Source organism: Chiloscyllium punctatum, chromosome 12, assembly GCF_047496795.1.
Source record: "Chiloscyllium punctatum isolate Juve2018m chromosome 12, sChiPun1.3, whole genome shotgun sequence".
NCBI classification, from domain to species: domain Eukaryota; kingdom Metazoa; phylum Chordata; class Chondrichthyes; order Orectolobiformes; family Hemiscylliidae; genus Chiloscyllium; species Chiloscyllium punctatum.
In genome coordinates this window covers 40,715,202-40,729,851 of record NC_092750.1, presented here as the reverse complement: position 1 = coordinate 40,729,851, position 14,650 = coordinate 40,715,202, and the positions used below count along the sequence as shown (strand labels likewise).

Here is a 14,650-nt window from a genome sequence, read left to right as displayed (position 1 = left end):
ATTTCTAAAAAAATTAGTAGTTACTTATAAAAGTAATGGGGTAGATTTTCATCTGTACTGCCCAGGCATTAAATACCTTAGGAGCCTAGAACTGAAAGTCCAACAGGGAAGGTCACATCAAGATTGCAGACCCCAAACTTTTTATCTTTCCAATTATGTGATGGAAAGAACATTTAACAGGGGTTGATTTTCCATCCAGGCCTTTCTCTCTGTGCTATGCCCAGGCAATGCTTAGTTTGTCTGACAGTATCTGTATACTTACGTGCTTGAATTTTTTTTTAATCCTTTCAATATGATCTAATTCAAAATATTATTTAGGAAATTATGTATGCAATCTTGAATGGTCACACTTAAATTCTATTTGGCTTTGTTTTTGGAATAGAATTAAACCTTTAACTTCATGGTAAAGTATATGGGAAGAATTTATGGGAACAATCCAGTGAGAAAAGTAGAATTGAGATAAAAGATCTGCCATGATCTTGTTGAATATACAGACTCTAAGGACCTGCTTACCCCTGCTTTAGTTCTTACGTTCATCAAGTATTGACTAATGTCAAGAGACTGAAGGAATTTCTTTGCTCAAGTTCATTAAAATGTCAATAAAACATTTTCTGGTTAATTAGATATAGTGCTAAAGGATAAATCATTTATAAACACATGGCCAACGTCTGGACAGTTCCCAGAGTAGCAATCTACATTAAAAAAACCTAGTGTATCAGGATAACTATTCACTCATAGGGTCATAGAGATGTACAGCACAGAAACAGACCCTTTGTTCCAAATCGTTCATGCAGACCAGATATCCTAACCTAATCTAGTCCCATTTGCCAGCACTTAGCCCATATCCCTCTAAATGCTTCCTATTCATATACCCATCCAGTTGCCTTTTAAATGTTGCACTTCCCCTGGCAGCTCATTCCATGCACACAACACGCTTTGTGTGAAAGATTAGGTCTCTTTTATATCTTCCCCCCCCTCATCCTAAACCTGTGCCCTCTAGTTCTGAACTCCCCCACCCCAGGGAAAAGACTTTGTCTATTTATCCTATCCATGCCCCTCGTGATTTTATAAACTTCCATAAGGTCACCCCTCAGCCTCCGACGCTCCAGGGAAAACAGCCCCAGCCTATTCATCCTCTCCGTATAGCTCAAATCCTCCAACCCTGGCAACATCCTTGTAAATCTTGTCTGAACCCTTTCAGGTTTCATGGTTTACAGCTGATTGGGCAATGTGCTCACTATAAAATGTCCATTTTGAAAAGATGACCGAGGTCTGATGAAGGAAAAGACAGGAAATTTAACCAAAATATTACTTAATCAACTGTAAAAGCTAATATTCAGGAAACCAGCATAATGAATTACTCCATGCACAATGGATTGAAATGATCAACACCAAACAAAGTGGAAGGTATGTAATCACTTTATATTTAGTTTTGATGATAGTTTACTGAAATTCAAGACATGCAAAACTTATTTGTCAAGTTTTTTTTTGCTTGTACAAAAGCTTTTGGACAACTGCAGCAAATGGGTATGATCTATTAAAATTGTATGCTTTGGGTAGATTAATCTCAAACAGTTAGCTATTTCTCAAGATTCTTTCCTCGCAGTTTCTTTTCCTTCATTAAAGGTGCTGTTTCATGCCGGAGTACAGTCCTAGCAGCTTTCTGGTATTTTAGACAGATGACAACACCGCCATTTTGTCCGTTTGTTCAATTGTAGCAAGCATCACACTGGAGTTCACTCCTCACCTAATTTGACATAGAGAATTTTCAGCAGGATTCACAAACCAACCATCAGGGTGGGGAAAGCCAGTTTCTTTTTTCTTTTGGGTATTAGAAGCTATTTGTCAATTGTGAATTCTGATAGTGGGAAACATACTGCTACTTTTGCATAGGTTATCACATGCAGGATGGACCCAACCCTCTCTCAAGAGCCACAGATTCACTATTATCACTGGTTATTAGACACTTATTAGAAAAAGGATGAAACTCTCCTTAACCCAGAGCATTGAATTCAATTGTGGCATCTCTACTTTCCTGATCTGCATGGCTCAGATGATCAACAATTTAACCAACTGACCCATTGAAGGAATTCAGTTTATCTAGCTTCTTATTTAACGGTCACTATTTTATACAGTTTCAAATGTGGTTTGCTTGAAAAATAAAACACTACATTTAAAAATCAGAATTAGAATTGAGCTTATTTGCATCATTTATTGCTTTAGCTCATCAGTATTATTTTGTATTATGTTTAAGGTATATATATAGTTAACAAGAACTAATCCTTGGCCGTAGTGTTTTTATACTGTTTCCTGTGTACAGCATATATTTAAAATAATAGAACTCTTTTGATTTGCAACAGATAAAACATGTAATTTTCATTTAAACCTTGAATGGTTTTGTGAAAAAAAATCACCAGTGCATATTGCAACACTTTTCTGAGAATGAAGGGGTACAGGAGAGAGTAGTGCAGTGAATAAAAAGAATAATTATGAAAGAAGGTAATAGTGCAAAAACTGATTGAAAAAGGACCACAACAGGCAGTGCATCCTGACATCATCCATCCTACAATGCTGAGAGGATACTAAAAACTAAAACCAGAAAATTCTGGCCACAATTTTTACAATTTAAATTTAAATTTGAAAGCAGTGCCAGAGGATTGAAAGCTTATCACTTCAACATCTCTGATCAAAATAGGAACACGAATAAAATAGGAATTCAAATAAAAAGATAACCATAGATCTCACAGTCTCACATTAGAAACAGATAAACATTGCAAGAATGTGATTCAACAAAAGTAACGCTCACCTAGAAAGACATGTGATCAGATTTCTTTAATACAATTTTGAGCAAAAATGAGACCAAGATACAGAGCTAACATTGTAACATGGATTGATCAGCATGAGATAGTAGGAAAAAGGCTGTATGTCTGATTTGTGTGATATAACAAGTGGTACGCTTGCTTCAGGGATCTTTACTGCAACACCAGTTTTTTACAAATTTATCAATAACCTAATGGGACTAAAAACTTGGATACATGAGTTTGAAGATGACACTAAGTTAGAAAACACAATAAATTATGTGAAGGAGAATAGAAAATCACAAACTAAGAGTCAGGTTAAATGAAGAGTCAGAAATATGGCAGGAAGAAATTAGAGTTTTGTGAAATTTGAGATTAATCTGAGGGAAACAAATCAGAGAAATTTCTTATTGCTGAAGGTGATGTAGTAGAGCAAAAGAATTTGAATGTTCTTGTACATCAATCACCAAAAGCTAGTTTACAACCACACCAGTAATCAAAAAGGCTAATGAAAGGTTAGTCATTATCTCAAGGAGTTTGGAACTCTAAAGTGATGATTATATGTTTCCATTCTACAGATCCATATTAACAGTACTTGAGCACCAAATTTCAGGAAAGTTCATTGGCCTTTGGTCCTAACAACATTGATTACTCAGAATGATACTAGACTATAAAAAAAGGTTAAGCTGCATTAATGGTTCTAATTTCATTGAGTTTCGAAGAGATGTTTATTATGATAGAAGAATTTGATTGGGTAGATTAAAAAGAAACTACTTAGACCTAGTATGAAAATCAAGAACAGGACATCATTTTAAGAATTACAGCAGGCCATCTTATTACAAAAAAAAGGATTTTTACTCACTGAAATCTGGAACTCGCTTCCTCCAAAAGCATGTGAATAATTAGTCAATTTAAATTTTCATGACTGATTTGATCGGATAGAAGGAGAATCTCAGGACACAATGAGTTTGCAGGTGCCATGAGTGTGATAGGGAGGAAAATGAGAGAAAACAAAATGATGGTTTTGGCATGAAGTGGTGGAGATTTAGTCAAAGAGATAGAAGCAGCAGAAACACCTGAATGGGTGATCTGTGTCTTGATATGTTAAAGTCCATGAATTCCTCACACTTCTTACTGCAACAAGGGTGAAAGAGCAGGGCACAAGAATTCAAGAGGATAGTTCATCATGAAGAAGAGAAGCCAGCATTTATCTTGATTAGCTTTATATTCAACGATGATGAAATATGACTGCAGGTTTCAATAAATCACTCAATTTTTATCCTTATATTTCAGATAATGATAAGGCATCAGATGTTGCAAGAATCAAATGCAATCAGGGTTGGAGGTGTATGTGTCAAATGACAAAATACTAAGTGTTGCTAAGAGTCTTAATAAATTTGCTCTGCTTGATATGCTATGTTCACATCACTATCATTACAAATGTTGCATAAGAATGTAAGCATAGACATTCAAGGTCTCAGGTATATATGATTATAACATGCTGATTAATGTTCTGTCAGCTTTAGTTGAACAGGAAACACCACTGCATGCTTCAAAAGTAGATCTCTATATGAATTGCTTCCTTTCTCATTTAAGGAGCATTGTTTAAGGGAAAAGGTAGGCATGGAAAGGTGCAGGCTTTTAAATGACTTAAAAGGACAAGTCAAGAGAACACTTCTGATTATAAGCTACTACTTATGTCATTAGTATTGCTAAAGCAATCCACTTAACTCTCATGTTTTATGCAATATGTAAAAGTCACGCATCACATTAAACATAACTAACTGATTAGTGATCCTTTGCTGGAGTGGAGCATTTCATTACACTTGGCGTTCAAATTTCTTCTGTGGAGTTGCTTAGTGACTGTGTGCTACTATATTGACATAAACAAACATAATATGACAAGCATAGAAAGAAACCATTTAACAGATAGTCAGATAATCCAATAATAGTTCAGTTGCATGCAAATCTATATTCAGTTACAACCATGCTGAAAAGGTTACCTTTAACATGCCCCAGTTTCAATGGCCCAATTCCATTGTAAAAATAAGTACCGCTCACCATTATTAAGCAGTAAATCATACATTAACTTCCAGCAATTGCATATATGTACCTGTACATGGAAATCAAGAAGTTGCTGTACAAGGTTTCCTTTTCCTCCACAAGCTCCACTGTACAAGTATTGTGTTAAGAGACTCAGCATTGAAACACATGGAGCACCACAAAGTTGATGTACTTACATGATATATGCCCACTTAACAAACCAAGGAGAGTTAGGGCCTGCCCATTCAGTACAGACAAATGTTTAATCGTGCAACAAATCTTATTATTGAGACACTGGAACCTTCTGACACTGAAAAGCAACATTTTCAAGTAAGTAACCTCAATTATTGTTTGAAATTTATAAAAGCAAAACCGTGTAAGTAATTTAATCTTTACTTTAGATTGTCTAATTTTTGACTAATTTCAGAGGAGGAAATATATTCTTAAAGATGAAACCTCTGAAGTTATTTTATGGAAAAAATCTGCACAAGTAGTTCAGACCTTACAGTACGTAATTTAGTGCTGACCCCTCCACATACTTATGGGAAAACATACTACAGAGAATGTATGCTACAAACTGATGAATTGATCAATAAGAAACTTAATTGCATTTTGGTGTGCTGATATAATGAGATGATAATTATGAGATGAATTATCTCATAAAAAAAAACACTCACTTGAACTAATTCTGTTTTTGGAAGTTAAAATATATTGTGAAAAATATACCCCTGAGTAGCAGCAACTAAATTACTTCCAGGTGAAAATGAATGATTTTAATCACTGGGTTCAGCAAAGGGCAATGTATTAATAATATGCCCTGTACTGCCTCTCTTGGAATATGTCAATTGGAATTGGTCAATTGGTTCCCCACTCTCCATATCCAGCAGTTCACTCTGTGAATTATATAGACTGTTCTCATCAAATTATATAAAAAGACAGGTTATTTTGAGAACAGTATATTAATCTTTATTTTTCTAACACAATTTCAGATGTTGAATAACATGGTACATGACTGTATGTAAACATATATATCTATATATACTTCAATTATTCTGCAGTTTACGTGGATACTTCATAGAAAATCACAGTTTCACCAGAGATTAGAACTGCAGTCGGAAACCCAGAAAAACAGCCCAGACTTCAGTCAACAAGGAGGTTAACAACATTGATTCCCATATTCATGTTAAAACAGTTGGCAAAAAGAATGTTTTAAGCATCAGACACAACTTAACGCCCTAATTGGATCAGTGACCCTTCCTAAAAACTCTAACTACTTGAAAAATATTTGAAAAAAATCATTGACTGCAAACCTTCGGTACTGAGGATCCGTGGATTTCATTTTTACTCTAGTTTATCTATTTCAGGATAGTCTATTTTCTCACTACAAAATTAGATTAAAAACTCAGAATAAAGCACTTGTTTGTTAACAACAGAACTGACCTTTAGGCTGTACCAATTATTAAATACCTTTTTGTAAAGCAACCTGAAGAAAATAGCTTTCTGAAGAATTAGATCAAGTGAAGCAGTTAACAGCCCAGTGACACGCTGAGTTACTGTGCTAACACTTGACAAATTCATGAAAAGTAAGGTACATTTGCAACCATAATTCTCCAGCAAGACAAGTTCCCAATCGCAAAATGATTCCTTGAGAGGTGGTAGCTACACAATGGGTCACTGTTAATGGGAGATAATGGCCCAGTTACCTACCCAGCTCAATAAACGTTTGCGGTGGATCTAACATGGGCATGATATGCAAAGGTGGGTAGGTTTAAGAAAAAGAAATATATTTTCAAATAAATAAAGTCTCAAGTACTTTTGATTCAACTGACTTAATTGGGCTTGACTACAAACCACATTGTAAGTGTGACTCCATGGTATACAAACAGTACATTATTTTATAGTAAATGCACCACTTTGACTATTATTTGGCTATTTGCATGAAAAGCAGAAGTATGCAGTTAGGAAGTTATTGGCATTGACAAACCATCAGCTAAATGATTGAGCAGAGATAAAAGCCTTTAACAATGTTGACACTATGCAGGACAAACATTTGCCCCAAGAGAATTGCTTTTGATCAAGACGATCTAATTCAAATCAGCCAAAATCTATTATTCATGATCTGGCAGGCCACTGCTATTAATCACACCTGTTTGTTACACCATTAAACATACTGTGGAATAATTTCATCGAATAAACAAATCAAGATGTGTGATGAAAAATGAATTCATTAATCCAAATGACTGTTGTGCTCCATCACCTTTTAATCTTTCGCTCTCTAATTCAGCCATATTCAATTTTATAGCTGTGTGAATTGTTATAGAGTTTGAAGTACATTTTAAGAACTCATTATAGGCTGTGTTTATGATTTGTGAAAAAACATATTTCACATTGACAGATCTTTTTCTGAAATGAAATTCTGCAATTTCATTACCATTATAGAATACAACAAAATCAATTATTAGCACTTCTCAAGAAGTCCCCATTTACAGGACCTTTGAAGTTTTAAATTCCAACCTTCTAATACTATTAGCAAAGAGAATAAATGTTGCAATTTTGTATTTACTTAAATGCACTTAATGGTATAAACTTAATGGCAAAGAATAAAAAGCATATTTGAATTGTATGTCAACATTAATGGTGCTCAACAGGGACGGGGGAATCCCTGACAGCACTGTCAGTACTGTGTATCAGAAAATGGGCATATGCTAAGTAAATGTAGAAAGAAAAATCAGAAAGTGTCTAACCACTTTATTTAAAAGTGACAGCACCCAACAGGGAGCTTGGTCTGGCTCATCTAATTCAGCTGTAGCGATGGAAAGAAGATAAAATAATCCAGTCTATGGGAAGAGGTCAATTTTTTGAATTATGCTTCCTTGTCACTTCACCAAGAGCAGTCACTGTTGGGAGCTTATGGGCCAACTCAGGTCTGAAATTGTCCTGCTTTTCCAAAGGAAAGATTTGTATCATCTTGGGAGTTTAAAATCAAGACTAAAGAAGATTTAAAAATGGTTTTTTTTCAGCAAGATACACAAACAGTCAATGAAGCACAGCAGCTGGAAGAGATCACATCGAAGAATGCAGGAAGTGGATATCATGAGGCTCTCTGAATCTTGAAAGGGATGACATGCAGGAGAACAAGCAGCACTCCAATCCAAATTTCAGCAACAGTTCTTCATGAGAGTGCTCCAAGATGCAGACATATGCTGTGCTTAAACCAGTGCAGTATTTTCCAGCCCTAAACCAGGAAATGCAAAAACTGTGCAGTCATAGACAGTTGACAGCAAGGAACACTAAAGTGCCTTTGAACCAATCTGAAATATAGTTCCCCATTTTAAAAAATCTAAAACTTCCTAGTATTGTACTCCATCCAGTATACTTTGTCTTCATACATGGTATGATCCAGGATTGGGTTCCAGTAATCTCCACATATTTTTAACTGTTAAATGAAACTATGGAACTTCAAAAGAAATAAACATTGTTTTATTATTCCCATAAATTACTGTGGGAAAATAACACATTACAAGAGGTGAAACAGAAAGCTATAAATTATTATAACTGTGAAATAGATTAAAAAGGAAGGTATGGAACTCTTGTTAATTTCAGCCATTTGCTTCCATGTACAATTTTGATTAAATGACATTACACTATAAAATAGCATAGTATAGTTACCAATCTCCAATTTACCCAAAAGAAAACCACCACAAAATGTGAACATGGAACCTGTTCTTAAAAATATTAGGAACTAATATAACACCAACTTACCTCAAATTCCTCAGAGAATCCATGTTGGTTATTGGTATACAGTTCATTTATGTGCTTTACAAACTGCTTGACTGGAATGGCCTCCATATCATCTGCAGGGAAGAACAAATAAAGATGTTGCTAGGTAACTAACACAATTACAGAAGAGGTTCATGAGTTGGTCCAATTAATAGATTTTCATGCAAAAGCTGAACTGGTGTTACACGTCTGTAAATCTCAAAAATGCTTCAGACTTAACTAATATACATAAATCAGCTTTGATGAAAACTAATCAAAATGCAACACATTTGGCAAACCAGAACTCCTCTGGGATTACATTTCAATGAGTGTGTTTGGGTGGGAATAGAGAGTTTTAATTATTTATTTAATGTATTGAGATGAAAACCACACCTGAGCTCAATACGAGGTAAAAGACCCAACATTACCTTTGTGCCCTTGGCATTGAAGCAAACTTTTTTTTTGCATACTCCAAATAACTCAGCAAGATGGTCTGATCTTAAAAGCAGAAATTTAAATTTATATTAATATGAATAAATGTGAAACAGGTTCAACAGAACATGGACCTAAGTGACTGGATGTAGGAAGGATACTGTACAAAGAAAAAAAAAGACTGTGCAGTTTAATACAATCTTCTGCTTTAATTCATATCTTTGCAAAATAAAGCATCTGTTCGATTGTTTCAGCTATAAAAGCAAGCCAAGAAAAGATTACAAGGTGGAGAAAAGCAAACACTTTGTCAAATGTTTAAAAATAAATCAAATGCTTGTTTGTAGAACATGCATCATGTGGAATTTGAGGTAAAATTTGCAATATGACATTATGCGAAGGTTAAAGTAATTTTCCCAGCTGGTATTTGAAATATCAAAGTCTTGTGAGTATAGGAAAACCGCTATTATCCACCCAAGAAGGGCAGTGGGTATTTTGTTCGGACAACTGATCGTTCGGATAATTGATCTGATTGCAAACAAGCGGTAATTTATGAGTGCTGGTTATGTGACAATGCACGCCATAATGCCGTTTAACTGACAACTGAATGCCGAGTTGCCTAATGCCGTTTTTACGGGACCTTAAGATCTTGGTTGGATAATCCAAAATTCGGATAACTGATGTTCGGATAATCGAGGTTGCCCTGTACTTGTGTGGTAGTGTGAGCTTATACCACTAGAAACAGGAAAAATTAACAATACAAATTAAACTGAGGAACAGCGATTTGAATATGCTGTTTTGTACGAGAGTCTCTCTCAATGTTAATTACTTCAAATTAAGGCATCTAATTATTTTTATTAGCATTTGAGCAGTTAAGAAAATAAAATAGATTGTTATGCATTTTCTCCGACTGATCAGTAGTATTATGCAAACTTCATTAAAACAAGATTCTGGAATTGAAAATAAAAATAGAAATTGCTGGAATACATAAACTTTATTTTCAAGCTTGTGTAAGTGATAAAATAAAACAAAAAACTGAATGCTGGAAATCCGAAACAAAAACAAGAAGCGATAGAGAAAATCAGTACAGCACTTTTTGTTTTTGCTAAAGTTTTGGATGAGACCCTTTTGTTCAAGATCTCATCAAGCAAATTCTAACTTGATCGTGTATAAAGCACAGAAGCAGACCCTTCAGTCTAACACGTCCATGCTGACCAGATTTCCCAAATGAAACGAGTCCCATTTGCCTGCGACTGGCCCATATCCATGTAAACCTTTCCAATTTATGTACCTATCCAGATGTCTTTTAAATATTGTCACTGTACCTGTTTGAAAAAGTTGCCCCTCGGGTTTCTTTTAAATCTTTCCTCTCTCACCTTAAATCTACACCCTCTAGTTTTGAATTTCCCTACTCTGGGAAAAAGATCTTTACTGTTCTCTTACCTATACCCCTCATGATTTATAAACATCTCTCAGGTCACCCCTCAACCTTCTATGCTTCAGAGAAATAAGTCCCAGCCTACCCAGCTTCTCCTTATAACTCAAACCTAGTTACATCCTTGTTTCTGTACCCTTTCCAATTTAATAATAATATCCTTTCTATGTGTAACTAGTACTGTACATAGTGCTCCAAAAGTGGTCTCACCAATGTTCTAAACAGTGGCAGCATGACGTCCCAGCTCCTATACCCAATGCTCTGACCATCCTGTCTCCTGTAATACCACTTTCAAGAAACTATATACCTGAATCCCTAGGTCTCTCTGTTTGATTCCTCAGTGCTCTACTATTAAATGTATAAGTCGTGCTCTGGTTTGACTTACCAAACTGTTTGAGTTGTTAATTGTTCTACGTTGGACTACTTACTATTTCTCCTTTTATACTTGGTTGATTTGGTTGATTACCCTCAATATTAGACCTCTGTGAAAGATTACAAGTTTGTACTAAAGGCAAAATAAAAAACTTAAATACTTATCCAATATTAAACTAGTTTTTCTAAAAGAAATTGGATTTCTCGGGAGCAATGCCTTTGAATCATAGAATCCTTACAATGTGGAAACAGGCCATTTGGCCCAATGAGTCCACACTGATCCTCCGCAGAGTAACCCACTCAGACCCATTCCCCTACCCTAATACACTACGTTTCCTCTAACTAATGCACCTGATCTACACATCCTTGAACACTATGGGCAATTTAGCATGTCAATTCACCTAACCTGCACATAGAACATAGAACGTTACAGTGCAGTACAGGCCCTTCAGCCCTCAATGCTGTGCTGATCCATGAAAATAATCTGATGCCCATCTAACCTAAACCGTTCCATTATTATCCATTTGTATGTCCAATGCCCATTTAAATGCCCTTAACATTGGAGCGTCTACTACTGTTGTAGGCAGGCCATTCCACACCCCTACTACTCAATGAAGAAACTACCCCTAATATCTGTCCTAAATCCATCACCCCTCAATTTAAAGCTACGGCCCCTCGTGTTAGCCATCACCATCAGAAGAAAAAGGCTCTCACTGTGCACCCTATCTAACCCTCTGATTATCTTATATGTCTCGATTAAGTCACCTCTCAACCTTCTTCTCTCCAACGGCCTCAGTTCCCTCAGCCTTTCCTCCTAAGACCTTCCTTCCATACCAGGCAACAACCTAGTAAATCTCCTCTGAACCCTTTCCAAAGCTTCCACATCCTGCCTATAATGCGGTGACCATAAGTGCATGCAATACTCCAGGTTACTGGGTAGGTGAGTCTTGGGACTGTGGGAGGAAACCGGAGCACCCGGAGGAAACTCACACAGACACGGAGAGAATGTGCAAGTTCCACACAGACAGTCACCCGAGGCTGGTATTAAACTCAGGTTCCTGGTGTCATGAGACAGTAGTGCTAACCACTGAGCCACTGTGCCACCCACTATGAAAATACAACTATGAAGACAGAATAAGTAATTTTAATTCTAAATTTAGCCTTTATATGGCAAAAAAATGAAATTGTAGCCACCTCCATTATAGCATATCTTTTTTCAACTCTTTCATTTGATGTGGGCATCACAGACAAGGTCAGTATTTCATACCCACCCTTTGTAAATCGGATGTCAGTTTCATTTCACTACATGCAAGCAGAGAACATGAAGTGGAATTTCACTCAGCACATATTAAAAAAAAGCACCAACACATATGGTTGAATTGGGAGGTGTTGCTTATAATGTTTAATTCTAAATAAATAGAAGCCTGAATAAAGATTGGATCCAATACTGCTCTTCACCAATGTGCTTTCTGGGATAGAACAGTCCTCATTGCTTTTGAAAAGATCGTGGTGAGCTACCTTCTTGCACTACTATAACCTATCTGTCAAAGTTACTTCTCCATTATTATTAAGGTAGAAAATTGCAAGATTTTGACCCAGGAACAAAACAGGAATAGCAATGCAGGACCAAATTACTGCCAGTACCTGTACTGAAAACAAAAAGTGCTGGAGGTCACAGCGGGTCAGGCAGCATTCATGGAGAGAAAGCTAACCAATGTTTTCGAGTCTAGATAAGGATTAATCTAGACTTGAAACATTATCTTGCTTTCTCTCCATGGATGGTCTCTGACCCGCTGTGATCTGCAGCATTTTTGTTATCAGTACAGGAATAGCAATGTAGTTCTAAGTTGATATAATACCTGATTTGGAGGGGAACTTGCAGTGTTCCCAAGTGTCTTTCAGAACTTTTCTTTCTCAGAGGCAGAGGTTGCAGGATTAGGTGATGCTATCAAGGAAGTGATGACGGGCTGCTGCAGTGCATTTTATAGACAGTACTCACTGCATTATACCAGTTGTGGAGGTAGTGAATATTTCAGGTGGTGCGTGGAATGCCAATCAATTGGGTTGCTTTGTCTTGCTTCATGGTGTTGAGAGAATTATTTAATGATGAAATATGATCAAAAACCCAACATTTTTGGTTTGTAATGCATGGCATAAGAATATGCAAATAATGTTTCATTTGAGAACAATTAAGTACAATAAGATATCTTCAACATTATCATTCACATGTAAGCTTGATTCCTATAGTAAGTTTATACTTGTTCTTATCTACTGTGTACAAAATTGATGAGAATCTACACAACCAATTCAAATTTAAAGAGCTGAAATTCACAAAATAATTAAGATGAAATATTAAGCTTATTGGCAAATAATTTTCACCCATTAAACCCAATACAATAAGAACTCGGCTGCTGTAGAATTTCATGTCAGTTATATCATGTGAACTACAACTTGAATTTTGAATTAATGATGGAACAGGAACAAAATCATAAAACCTAAGCTACTGGAGAGGAATGAAAGAGTTTTCTTCTTAACATACTGAGCACAAGGGCATTGAATTTATGGAGAAACTGTCATGAATATTCACCAGAATATCTGAAGAAGTCCAGGAGAAATGGAGAAAATTGTCTTTCTGATAATTCTCCAAGGATGACTCTATCAAGAAACGTAGCTGATTAGAAAAATCTGTACAGAAATTAATACCAAATGTATTGCCTGCCTACAGTTAGTAAAGGTCACTTCATCCGAGCACTTGGGTGCACAGCAACTCAACTTATGACAAAGACAGACACAAAGTGAATAGAACAACTATGTTATGATAATGACATCAGTAATAGACATAAGACAAACTTATGCAGGAGTCTCATTATGATTAATAGGATGTCAGTGTTAACAGGCAACCTAAGTCTCTTAAAGGGAAGTGCACTTTTAACTAAATTTGATTCAGTACTGCAAAGCGCTTAGTAGCAGCAGTGTGTACTGTCTGTAAGATGTATTGCAGAAATTCGCCAAAGATACTTAGTCAGCATCTTCTAAGCCCACAACCAGCTGCATCTACAAGGACAAGGGCTGCAGACAACACTACCATCTACAGGTTTCCCTCCAAGCTACTCACCATCATGACATAGACATATATTGCTGTTCCCTCACTATCACTGGGCCAGAATTCTGGAATTCCCTAAGGGCATTGTGGGTTAACTTATAGCACATGGACTGCAATAAGGCAAGAAGGCAATTCATCACCACCACCTTCTGAAGAGCATCTACGGGCGGGCAACAAATGCTGGCCTAGCCAGTGATGCCCACATTCCACGAGCGAATTAAAAATACAGGCAGTGGAACACTACAAGAGTTCCACAAGTTTTTGACACCTTTTTGGAAGTTCTTGTGGAGGATGTCACCAGAAATAAGGAGGTACTGCTTACAGCTGACTGGATAGAGGATCCAAGACAAATAAACCAATGGCCAATGGCAACAAAGCCCAGATGACTCTCAGAGTTGCTTTCATTTGATGGTTGATATTGCAGTAGGTAATAAAAACTATAGCAAATCTGGACTCTCTCAGGGATATTTTGGAGGATCTCTTCAGGTGACTCAAAAGAGGAAATTCCATTTCAGGATGCCAATGGCTTGCTAGTCAGAACTTTGTTGGTTACAGTGCAGCTGATTGTGTTTTCCTGGTCTGTTCAGGCTTCTCCCAGGTATCATGAGCCTTGCACCCTGGCACTTAACTTGACACTCAATAGTCTATTTGGAGAAGACAGGTGGGGATGGGGTTTGGGTTGGGAATTGAGCACAAGCATGAAATCAAGGT

The 14,650-nt window shown here is 36.5% G+C and overlaps 1 protein-coding gene across 2 annotated transcripts in view; it reads right to left on the bottom strand.

Moving 5' to 3' along the window:
* LOC140483808 (receptor-type tyrosine-protein phosphatase gamma-like) overlaps nt 1-14,650 on the bottom strand; it is a 706,675-nt gene that overhangs the window by 53,408 nt on the left and 638,617 nt on the right. For both annotated transcript variants that reach the window (XM_072582431.1, XM_072582432.1), the window contains one exon: nt 8,604-8,695. In XM_072582431.1, coding sequence (XP_072438532.1) covers nt 8,604-8,695 — 92 coding nt within the window. The remainder of the gene's footprint in view (nt 1-8,603; nt 8,696-14,650) is intronic.